Raw genomic sequence first — 10,797 nt, forward strand, 5'->3', positions numbered from 1 at the left:
CACAAAGGGGTGGATCTTATCCCAAACGACAAAGCAACTGAAAGCCTTCCCGAGTGTGACCCAAACCCGGCAGCGTTTGAGAAAGCCAGATTATGGGCTGCTGCCATGAACCAGACTAGGATCTGAATTCCAGGGGGAACAGGGACGTGCGGTAATGGGATCACCCCAAGCATCCTCACATACACCCACACTGGGGCCAGGGAAGGAGGGCAGCCTCTGGCAGAAGCCGGTCCCCACAGCCATGGGCTGTATACCCCGAAGCACTGCCTGTCATCAGGGGTTTGAGTGTTGCTAAGAGACACGTCCAGACAATGCCACGCGGGTTCACCCGGGCGATATATACAGCAGCAGCTCACACCACACCATTTCATAGGACACTGATCGCACCAGCTGCTGGGTGTCACAAGAATTTCAACTGAGTCCCCGCAACCGCTCCCCTCCCCCCTCCACCAGTGCGCTCTCCTCCCTCCCCCTCCAACGTCCCCCGCTCGTTTCTTGAGGTGGAAAGAGCAGGAGGAAACTCGGTTACAAAAATCAGACGCCCTAGAAATAAAGGCTCCGCAGACCTCATAACCAAGCTCTCGGCTGAGATGAGTTCCTGCATTTCACGCCTGAACCAAAATCCTCCACAGCTGCCGCTTATAATCCACTGCTTTGTTGGTCTCTTCCGGTGAGACTAGTTAAAAAAAGAGTCAAAAGAACAACACGGTTGATTTCCACCCCGCTGTATTTCATACCTGTGAGCTCTACCTGGGCGGGAGCTGGTCGATCAGGTGATGGCAAGTGTTACGAGTTTGAGGGGAGTGTAGCGAGCTTTGCCCTGGTGTCCCCCGAAGCCTTTCCTGAGAGGCAAATGGTGATACTTCAAAAACAAACCAATGGAAAAGAAGGTTTATACACAGTTGCCTGTGGCTTCTGCTGGTTGGGTAGAGATTCCAGATCATCCTCATCTTATTTACAGTGTCAGGACCCCATCTGAGAGTCTAGGAGAGTCCTCAGCTCGGTCCCCCCCTTGGCCGGGGGAGCAGGAGCAGGCAAAACCAGACACAGAAAACTGAAAATCCTGTCCACGTCCTAGCTTCTCCGCCGCTTCGCCCTGGCTCCTAAAGCAGCAGCTGCGAGTCAGGGGTTTTGGTCTGGCAGCCCTGGCACATTCGTTTGTGTCTAAGCAGCCGATCTGTCCTGGAGAAGCTCTGCGAGAGATGGAGAAGAGCGTTATTGCGCCATCAAATCCAGCCAATAAGAAAAGCACCAACGCAGGGCAGTGTGTGCTGCTGGAGTCTGTTATGGGAAGGGCAGGAGCGCCCTTCGGAGCTAGGAGACTCCTAGAGCAGCAAGGCAGGGCTAGATTCTCTGCTCAGCACAGGGAGCGGTGTGCTGACCCCAGCCCAAGTTATAGTAGTCTGAGGGCTGCTCTTGCTTACATAACTGACCTAGGGTCACTCAGACCATTGGTTTTCAGACCATGGGTCGCGGTGGCTCTGGTCAGCACCGCCGATCGGGCCGCTAAAAGTCCTGTCGGCGGTGCTGCCCGGCTAAGGCAGGCTAGTCCCTACCTGTTCCAACACCACACTGCACCCCAGAAGCGGCCAGCAGCAGGTCCATCTCCTAGGCTGGGGGAGGAGGGGGGGGCCACTGGGCTCTGCCCCTGCCCTGAGCACCGGCTCCACACTCCCATAGGCCGGGAACTGGCCAATGGGAGCTGTGGGGGCGGTGGTGCCTGCAGGTAAGAGCCACTTGCACGCCTCCGCCTAGGAGCCGGATCTGCTGCTGCCGGCTTCTGGGGTGCAGCGCAGTCCGCCGTGCCAGGACAGGTGGGAAGGCTGCCTTAGCACCCGCACTGTGCCGCTGACCGGGAGCGGTCGGAGGTAAGCCTGTGCCCCAACCCCCTGTCCCAGCTGTGAGCCCCCCCCAAACCCAGAGCCCCTTCCTGCACCCCAAACTCCTCATCCCTAGCCCCACCCCAGAGCCTGTACCCCCAGCCCAGAGCCCTCACCCCCTCATGTACCCCAACCCCCTGCCACAGCCCAGAGCACCCTCCCACACCCTGAACCCCTCATTCCTGGCCCCACTCTGCAGCCCTCACCCCTGCACCCCAACCCTCTGCCCCAGCCCTGAGCCCCTCCCACACCCCAACCGCCCCATCCCCAGCTCCATTGAGTTGCGGGCATCAATTTTCTTCAACTGGGTTGCCAGAAAGAAAAGTTTGAAAATCACTGACTTAGGCAATGGAGAATTAGCACGGCCATGTCCCATCCCCACTCCCTACACCAGCTTTTAATTCCCACTGGTTGGGTCCCTAACGTCTGTCATGGGAATTCCCCACTGGCTGTTTTCAGCCAGAAGCCAACCTCTTTTGCACTGTTTGAACAGCACAAGGGGCTGGACCGTAACCAAGAACCTGCCCAGCGCCCAGCCACGCTGCTCAGCTGAGCGAGTCGGTGTCTAGAGAGAAGACACAGCCCCACGTGGTTGAGCAGCTGGCAGTTCTGCACTGCTCTGCTGGGTGAGAGCCCAGAGTCTAACCCAGCTCTGACACCGACTCTGCAAGACAGCTGGGCCAACGTTTTCCATGCGTGGCTACCGACTGGGGGCGCCTCTGTTTTGGGGGAGCCATCCCGGGCCGCCTGATCTGTTCGTAGGAGGACCGTGGTTCCGATAGGAAGGAAGTGGCTTCCCCCACTGTGCGCGCACACATCTGAGTGCGCTAGCTCCCCGTGATAATCCCGCTGTCCTGCTCTAGGAAACCACGGAGCCCAGCAGTGACCCCAGCACAGAGCCTGGGCTGATGCCTTGTCCCAGGAAGGGGCATCTCCTCCCCACGCCCAGCCGCTTCAGGAGTAACCCTTGCAGGGCGTGGGCGGGGGAGTGTCTGCAGCAAAGCGACCCCGCCCCTCGCTCTGTGGCATGCCTGGCCAGGATGGGGGTTACCTGCATGCAGCGCTCGCACTGGTAGGGCTTTTCGCCGCTGTGCACGCGCTTGTGGCGCTCCAGGTGGTACTTCTGGATGAAGCGCATGTCACACAGATCACACTCGAACGGCTTCTCACCTGGGGAAGAGCAGAAGGGGCTGTGATAGGGAGGCTTGTACTGCCCACTGCCCCCCCCCCCCACACTCCCCGTCCACCCCAGTGGTGGCACGGAGCCTCATGCCACCACCTGGTTCCGAATCCCCACTGCCCTGCACGACCCAACTTTGCCCTAGACCCCCACGCCAGTCTGGCTGGCTTGCATCTCCGCCCTGGTCTCCTACTGTGCCCCCCTCCCCACTTACCCGATCAATAATGCCACTTCGAACCCCCCCTCCTCTTCATTTCCCTTTCCTAGTCCTGTCTCAGCGCCTTCCTCTGTGCTGCCCCTTATACGTGGGCAGCTTCTTAACCCATCTGCAAAGCCGCTGCCTTCTCCCCGTTCAGAAAGATCCTTCACCAGGCTGGTCGGCATTAACTGATCAAGAGGTGCATGCCCCACAGCTGAGTAACCATCTGATCTTGTGGCCGCGGCGCTTCGTCGCTGCACCACATGGGAGTTTCCCTTGAAAACTCACCAGGGTAGGGACGGATTTAATCCCGCCCATCATCCCCTCTGCACAGCCTGTTTGATCCCCCCCCTTTTCTCTGGTGTCACAGCCCCACCCTATTCTACAGCTCACAGCTCTCGCCGCGAGCCGGGACTGTTCGGGACGAAGCAGCAGAAAAGCAAAGAGAGAGGCAGGGGGATAGGGACAGAAGAGCAGGGATCTTCCACCATCATGATCCAGGCTCTCAGCAAGGAGCGGCTCATACGGCAACAGCAGCTTCCTCCTCGTCAGATCCAGTGGTAGGAGCTAGAACGCAATGCAATGAACGCACCACCTTTAAAGGCAGCATTCGCAAACTCTGCACCCAAGACCTATTATCCAGGCAGGTACATGTTCTCATTTAAACATCGCTAGGACCCTAGTGCCCTCTTGCAACCTTTCTGCTTAAAGAGCCGAGCGGTTTGATCAACAGAGCCCCCATCCCCACTGGAGCACAGTTCAAGTTACAGACGCAGCTGGAGTTACGGATCAGCCTCTCAATGCGTCACCCCCTGTTCTGCTTCTGAGCCAGAAGGCTCACACCAGCCATGGGCAAAGCAAGACCCTCGCTCTCCTGGCTCTTTACCAGTATGGATGAGGATGTGTCTCTTGAGATGGTAGCTGCTCCGAAAGGCTCCGTAGCAATGCTCGCAAATAAAGTTCTTGGGGATTCTCAGCTGGAAGGAGCCGTTCTGCTCAATCACCATCACCTGCGAAGCACAGACAGACCCTCACCGTTCCAGCGCACGGCACAGCGAGCACATAACACTGCTCTAGGGTCAGGTACTGGGAGAGGTATTCACCCCTCCCTACCCCCTTCCATTTGGTGACGTCCAAGCACTCTTGTGAATGCTTCAAGCAGGGACCATTTTTGTCATGTGTCTGTGCGGTGCCTAGCACAACAGGACTTCGGGGCCCCTAGCCACTGCGTTAAAGATTGTGAAGCACTTTGAGATCTCCTGATGAAAAGCTCTACGTAAGAGGGAGGTACCATTATTACTGCTACAATATAAATAGTTTAGCCTCCCAATCCTCCTAGAAGGGACGACGGAAGATGAAGACATCGAGAGGTTAAAGGATATGTTTGTGGCCATGCAGCAGGCCTATGGCAGGTCCAAGGACAGAACTCAGGAGTTCTGATTCAAAGGGTACGTCTATACTTACCCGCTGGTTCGGCGGCAAGCAATCGATCTTCTGGGATCGATTTATCGCGTCTTGTCTAGACGCGATAAATCGATCCCGGAAGTGTTCACCGTCGACGCCGGTAATCCTGCTCCGCGAGAGGAGTAGGCGGAGTCGACGGGGGAGCCTGCCTGCCGCGTGTGGACCCGCGGTAAGTACCTTTAAGTTCGAACTAAGAGACTTCGACTTCAGCTACGTTATTCATGTAGCTGAAGTGGCGTATCTTAGTTCGAACTGGGGGCTTAGTGTGGACCAGCCCCAAGTCCCATTGCTTTACCCACTCTTCCCATTTTAGCAGAGATCTTCTTGCAGGTGAGACGGGCTCAGTACTGCAGGGAGAACTAGTACCTGCCACAGGACGTGAGTTCACATTTTGGTTTGGGGGTATCGTGTCCAACCCCCACCACCACCTTTACCCCAGTGTCACTCTTGGAGCCTGTGAATCCATTTCTTGGCTGAAAGGTGCTGGGCCCTCAAGGCTGAGCAGTGCAATGGCGAGGAGCCGGATGCCTGAGCTGTGTGAGTGTTTGGAGCCAAACGCCTGAAATCCGCTGCTGTCTGAGATACAGGCAGCAATGCCAACAGCTCGCTCAGGAAGAAGGGTTGGCCCTGAGCGTGGTAAGACTTCATAAGGCAGCCCCGTCTGCCCCGCTCCTCCCTGACCATATGACGGACGATTACCTGCCTTTTTAATGGTCTTTTTTGGCTGTGATGCTTCTGCCGGCTCTTCCTCTTTACGGCTGCGAGATTTCTCGCTCTCCTGGCGGAGACCCTTAAGGAGAGAAAACAGGGGTCAGTTCTTTCCCTGTGTGCATTTCCAGAGCCCCTTGCCCCCAGAACCCTCTGGAGATGCCCTGAGCTGTTACATTTAGACACCCCTTTCTAGTCACGTCAATGACGGTAGGTATGGGGATGGGGCAGGATCAGGGTAGAGATAACACCTGTAATAGCTCCCCCCATACCAGCATGTTCGGGCTGTTCCCTCTCTCTCCATTCTCTGTCTGCTTGGAGCTCTGTTTTGGCATCATCTTCTTGCTGGCAACAGTTGGCACGAGGCACACCCCAGAGAGGCCCTCGCAGGCCAGGAGACTCGCCTAAAAGACGAGACAAACAACCATGAAAGGTGCAGGGTTGAGCTGAGCTTAGCCAGCCATAACCTAACCAGCCACTGTCCAAACATGCCAGTGCCCTCTAACAGAATGAATCGGACATATTCAGCCACGTGTGCAACTACACCACCCTCTGGTGGCTGGAGGTCTACAAAGAGGGTTTATAAATTAATATTACTGGTAGCTAACGGGAGAGTTCCCTTGAGCTTAAGAAGTGCAGTGTTTTGGGAGCAAGCATTCCAGTTTTGTGGTGGTATGTGTGCAACCATGTTGGTTGCATATGCTTAACCTCCTGTTTAATTTAACCGATACGTCGTTTGATCAGAACTATATTGTTTGCATTAAGTATCGACTTCTACCCGTTATCACTGTTGGTCACCAAGGGCTCTGCAACCCATTCAGCTTGACAGTCACCTCCCTGTGACGTTGCATTCCTGTTACAGATGGGAAAATTGGGGCTCATTACCTGAGCCATCTTGTCTGTCTGTCCTCAACAAACGGATTGTAACAATTCTTTAGCCTTAATTCTCTCCCGGGAAGGAATTTTACGATTAGAAAGATTTTTTTTTTTTCAGTTAATCATTTTTTGCTGGTCTTGTCCAGTACCCTCCACTTTGCCGACATCTTTCTGGATTCTGAGAGCCTGGAATTGTGTGTGGCGTTCTAAGGGCGTCTTCCCCAAGCACTGCCGAGAGCTGGAGAAGCTAGACGGGAAGGTAACTGACTGCACCGCTTTTACAGAGGAGTCATCCCAACCCTAGCCCTGCTTCTGGATGGATCCTGGATAAAGGGAGTTGATCTCCGTGCCTCGATATCGCTGCAGACACTTCTCTGGTTTAGTCTGAGCCTGTGAGTAAAAAAAAAAAAAAAAAAAAGAAGCATAACTGAACCAATTGATGAGGGACGGCTAGAGAAAGAAACTTCTATATCAGTGTGCCAAAGCACCTTCATTCAAAGAGAACCCAGGCAAAATTCATTGCTTAAGGCCACGTCTACACTACCCGCCGGATCGGCGGATAGTAATCGATCTATCGGGGATCGATTAATCGCATCTCATCTAGATGCGATAAATCGATCCCCGAATCGACGCCCATACTCCACCTCGGCAGGAGGAGTAAGCAGAGTCGACGGGGGAGCCGCGGCGGTCGACTTGCCGCCGTGAGGATGGCCAGGTAAGTCGAACTAAGATACTTTGACTTCAGCTACGCAAATAGCATAGCTGAAGTTGCGTATCTTAGACTGATCCCCCCCAGTGTAGACCAGCCCTAATATTAGCAGAGGTTTTGCTGGAAGGTGAGAAAAGACAGAATACTCTCTCTATACTGTTTACGAGCTTCTCTAAGCCCTGTGCAAAGTTAGCCTTGACAACAACATTTTGCAGATGGGGAGACAGACAGAGAGGTAAAGTGACTGGCCCCAGGTCACACCGAGAGGAGAATCCAGGAGTTCTGACTCTCAGTGATCTGCCCTAACCTCTAGGCCACGCTCCCATCCCAAAGCTGGGAAGAGAACCCGGGAATCCTGACTGCCACCTTGTGTTCAAACACGCCCCTTCCTTCTTCGAATACCGGCATGTACAGAAAGGCTGCACTGGGTGCTCTCTGACATTATTATTTCGCAGTTCAGGAGAAAGTGTTTAGACATCGTAACTTTCTATTCTTAGAAACAGGAAGCATAAAATCTGAAACTCTGTAGTGCCATCTGTCTGCTCCATGATGCTGCATGGAAGTACAGCGAGGCTGCGAATGAGCAAGCAGTAATGAGCATAACTGTGGATTGTCATTCCTGTCCATGCATGCACAAGTGGAGTGAGTGAGCAAGTTTGCGATTTGCCGGAAGATCACCACACACCTTGGTGTGAACTACTATGAGTGCAGACACACAGGGCAGCACAAGTGAGGTCCGGTGCATGAATTGGAGGAAGCAGGCACCACAATAGGTGCTCAGTGTAGCATCCCAGAGCACACACTGGGTAAGTGTGCGCAAGCACCCAGCTTGTTGCAAGCTAAATTCAAGTGCCTCTGCAGCATGCTCGTGCAACAGCCCCAGCCTGTGGGCAAGTGTGCAAAACCACAGCATGGGTGTGCAAGCACGCAGCTAGCCCACGGCTGGGACCCAAGAGGGCAACGTGGCAACCTGTGCTTGTGTCTGAGCGTGCAAGGCCTGAGCACGAGTGTGCACACAAGCGCGTGGGGGGCGGGCAAGGCCCAACGCCCACAAGTGTGCAAGCCACAGCCCCCCGAGCGTGCAAGGGCCCCGGCGCGAGCGTGCAAGCGCATGCGCGCAAGGCCGAGGCGCGGGGGGGTGCAAGGCCGAGCCGGCCCCGGCCCCGGCCCCCTGAGGGGTGGGGCCCGTTGGCCCCCAGGGCCCGCGGCCCGTCGGCTGCGGGGTCCGTACCTGGCTCGGCCGCTGCGGGCTCCGGGCTCCGCCGTTGCCTCCGCGCTCTCCCCCGGGAGACAAGTTTACAAACAGCGGCCCGAACCCTCTCGGCCGCCGCCGCTACCCCGGAACCGGAAGCGCTTGGCACAGGGGTCACGTCCAGTCCGCCCGGGCGGGGCCGGCGCGTGCGCACGGCCGCTCCTGAGGCCACCCCTGCCGCCATCTTGGTGCAGGTAAGTGAGCGGGAGGGAGGGGGCTGTTACCAGGGTAACCATGAGTAGTGGGGTGGGAGATCCTGAGGCCTCTCCTTGGCCCCAATATAAACCCTTGGGGGAGGGGCTCTCCCTGGCCCCACCCCAATATACACCCCCAGTGGGAGGGGCTCTCCCTGGCCCCACCCCAATATACACCCCCCCCGGGGAGTGGGCTCTCCCTGGCCCTACTCCAATATACACCCCCAGTGGGAGGGGCTCTTCCTGGCCCCACCCCAATATACACCCCAATGGGAGGGGCTATCCCTGGCCCCACCCCAATATACACAGCTGGGAATTAGGGGGATTTAGCTTTCCCCCCATCAAATATACACAGGGGATTATGCCCCACTCCCATCAGTGGTGAACTGGGGCACCTGATCCCACTGAGCAGCCCCAGGGCGTTGGGGGGGGGTCCTTTGCACCCCAACCCCTCCCCACCATCAGGGGGTGAAAACAAATACCCTCTCTCTGTGGAGAGGAATCTAGACATTTGGGAGATACCCCATCTGGCAGCCCTGTGCTGCAAGGCTGGGAAGCAGTCCTGGGCTCCCATCTACGGTGCCCTGAGAAGCAGGTGTTGGCTTTGTAGCATCCCTCTGTGGACCCCCCCAGAACCTGGGAATAAGGGGGATCAGGAGATGGAGTTGTACTGCTGGCGTGTAGAAGGAAAAGGGGGGCTTTTCTTACCCCTTCCTGCCAGGGGGTAAGGTTGGGGTAGGGTAGATCGGTCATTGAATCAGCACGTTGCTCCCAGTCCTGCATTTTCCACAGTAATTAGCACGGGCCTAACTTTTCTCCCGCTGACGTACCATTGATTCACTGAGCGCACTGGGAAAATTTCACCCTGATTTGCTATTGGTTCTGATTTCTTTCCCTTGTGTCACTTCCCCCTCATAATATCCTTTGCAGCTCCAACGCCCCAGTCAGCTCTTCCTCTGGTGACTCCTGTTCTCTATGTGCGTCTATTTCACCTGAAGAAGATCTCAAAAGGCTTTGCAAACCTCCAGGAAGAGCCACAACCCCTCTGCCAGGTAGGGCTGTGTTGTTATCATCCCTGATTTACAGATGAAGAAACTGAGGCACAGAGGAGTGATGTGATTAGGGTCACGCAGCGAGTCAACAGGAGTCTGGCCTTGTTAGAACATAAGAACGGCCGTACCGGGTCAGACCAAAGGTCCATCTAGCCCAGTATCCTGTCTACCGACAGTGGCCAATGCCAGGTGCCCCAGAGGGAGTGGACCAACAGGCAATGATCAAGTGATCTCTCTCCTGCCATCCATCTCCATCCTCTGACAAACAGAGGCTAGGGACACCAATCCTTACCCATCCTGGCTAATAGCCATTAATGGACTTAACCTCCATGAATTTATCCAGTTCTCTTTTAAACGCTGTTATAGTCCTAGCCTTCACAACCTCCTCAGGTAAGGAGTTCCACAAGTTGACTGTGTGCTGCGTGAAGAAGAACTTCCTTGTATTTGTTTTAAACCTGCTGCCTATTAATTTCATTTGGTGACCCCTAGTTCTTGTATTATGGGAATAAGTAAATAACTTTTCCTTATTCACTTTCTCCACATCACTCATGATTTTATATACCTCTATCATGTCCCCCCTTAGTCTCCTCTTTTCCAAGCTGAAGAGTCCTAGCCTCTTTAATCTCTCCTCATATGGGACCCGTTCCAAACCCCTAATCATTTTAGTTGCCCTTTTCTGAACCTTTTCTAGTGCCAGTATATCTTTTTTAAGATGAGGAGACCACATCTGTACGCAGTATTCGAGATGTGGGCGTACCATCAATTTATATAAGGGCAATAATATATTCTCAGTCTTATTCTCTATCCCCTTTTTAATGATCCCTAACATCCTGTTTGCTTTTTTGACTGCCTCTGCACACTGCGCGGACATCTTCAGAGAACTATCCACGATGACTCCAAGATCTTTTTCCTGACTTGTTATAGCTAAATTACCCCCCATCATATTGTATGTACAGTTGGGGTTATTTTTTCCAATGTGCATTACTTTGCATTTATCCACATTAAATTTCATTTGCCATTTTGTTGCCCAATCACTTAGTTTTGTGAGATCTTTTTGAGGTTCATCACAGTCTGCTTTGGTCTTAACTATCTTGAGCAGTTTAGTATCATCTGCAAACTTTGCCACCTCACTGTTTACCCCTTTCTCCAGATCATTTATAAATAAGTTGAATAGGATTGGTCCGAGGACTGACCCTTGGGGAACACCACTAGTTACCCCTCTCCATTCTGAGAATTTACCAGTGTGACAGTGCAGGGGGTAGAACCAAGTTTGCTCGACAGAG

General features: G+C 54.4%; 1 protein-coding gene across 1 annotated transcript; it reads right to left on the reverse strand.

The window, feature by feature from the left end:
- Positions 1-493: 493 nt before the first annotated feature.
- On the reverse strand, positions 494-8,343 carry ZNF740 (zinc finger protein 740). Its single transcript, XM_026660731.2, has 7 exons — positions 8,248-8,343; positions 6,317-6,697; positions 5,704-5,835; positions 5,427-5,513; positions 4,146-4,269; positions 2,932-3,050; positions 494-1,193 (listed from the first exon to the last, which is right to left on the reverse strand). The coding sequence occupies exons 2-7, from the start codon at positions 6,323-6,325 to the stop codon at positions 1,104-1,106; spliced, it is 561 nt and encodes a 186-aa protein (XP_026516516.1). The 5' UTR covers positions 6,326-6,697; positions 8,248-8,343; the 3' UTR covers positions 494-1,103.
- Between the last annotated feature and the right edge of the window lie 2,454 nt (positions 8,344-10,797).

Source organism: Terrapene carolina, unplaced genomic scaffold, assembly GCF_002925995.2.
Source record: "Terrapene carolina triunguis isolate 2854851 unplaced genomic scaffold, T_m_triunguis-2.0 Scaffold836, whole genome shotgun sequence".
NCBI lineage: Eukaryota > Metazoa > Chordata > Testudines > Emydidae > Terrapene > Terrapene triunguis.

Bases quoted from the DNA above. Each gene is read 5' to 3' on its own strand.
- ZNF740 (XM_026660731.2), bottom strand. The intron at 5,514-5,703 runs GTATGGGGGGAG...TCTCTCCTTAAG, and splicing joins GGAACAGCCCGAACATGCTG to GGTCTCCGCCAGGAGAGCGA. The intron at 3,051-4,145 runs GTAAAGAGCCAG...GCTCTTCCCCAG, and splicing joins ACACATCCTCATCCATACTG to GTGAGAAGCCGTTCGAGTGT.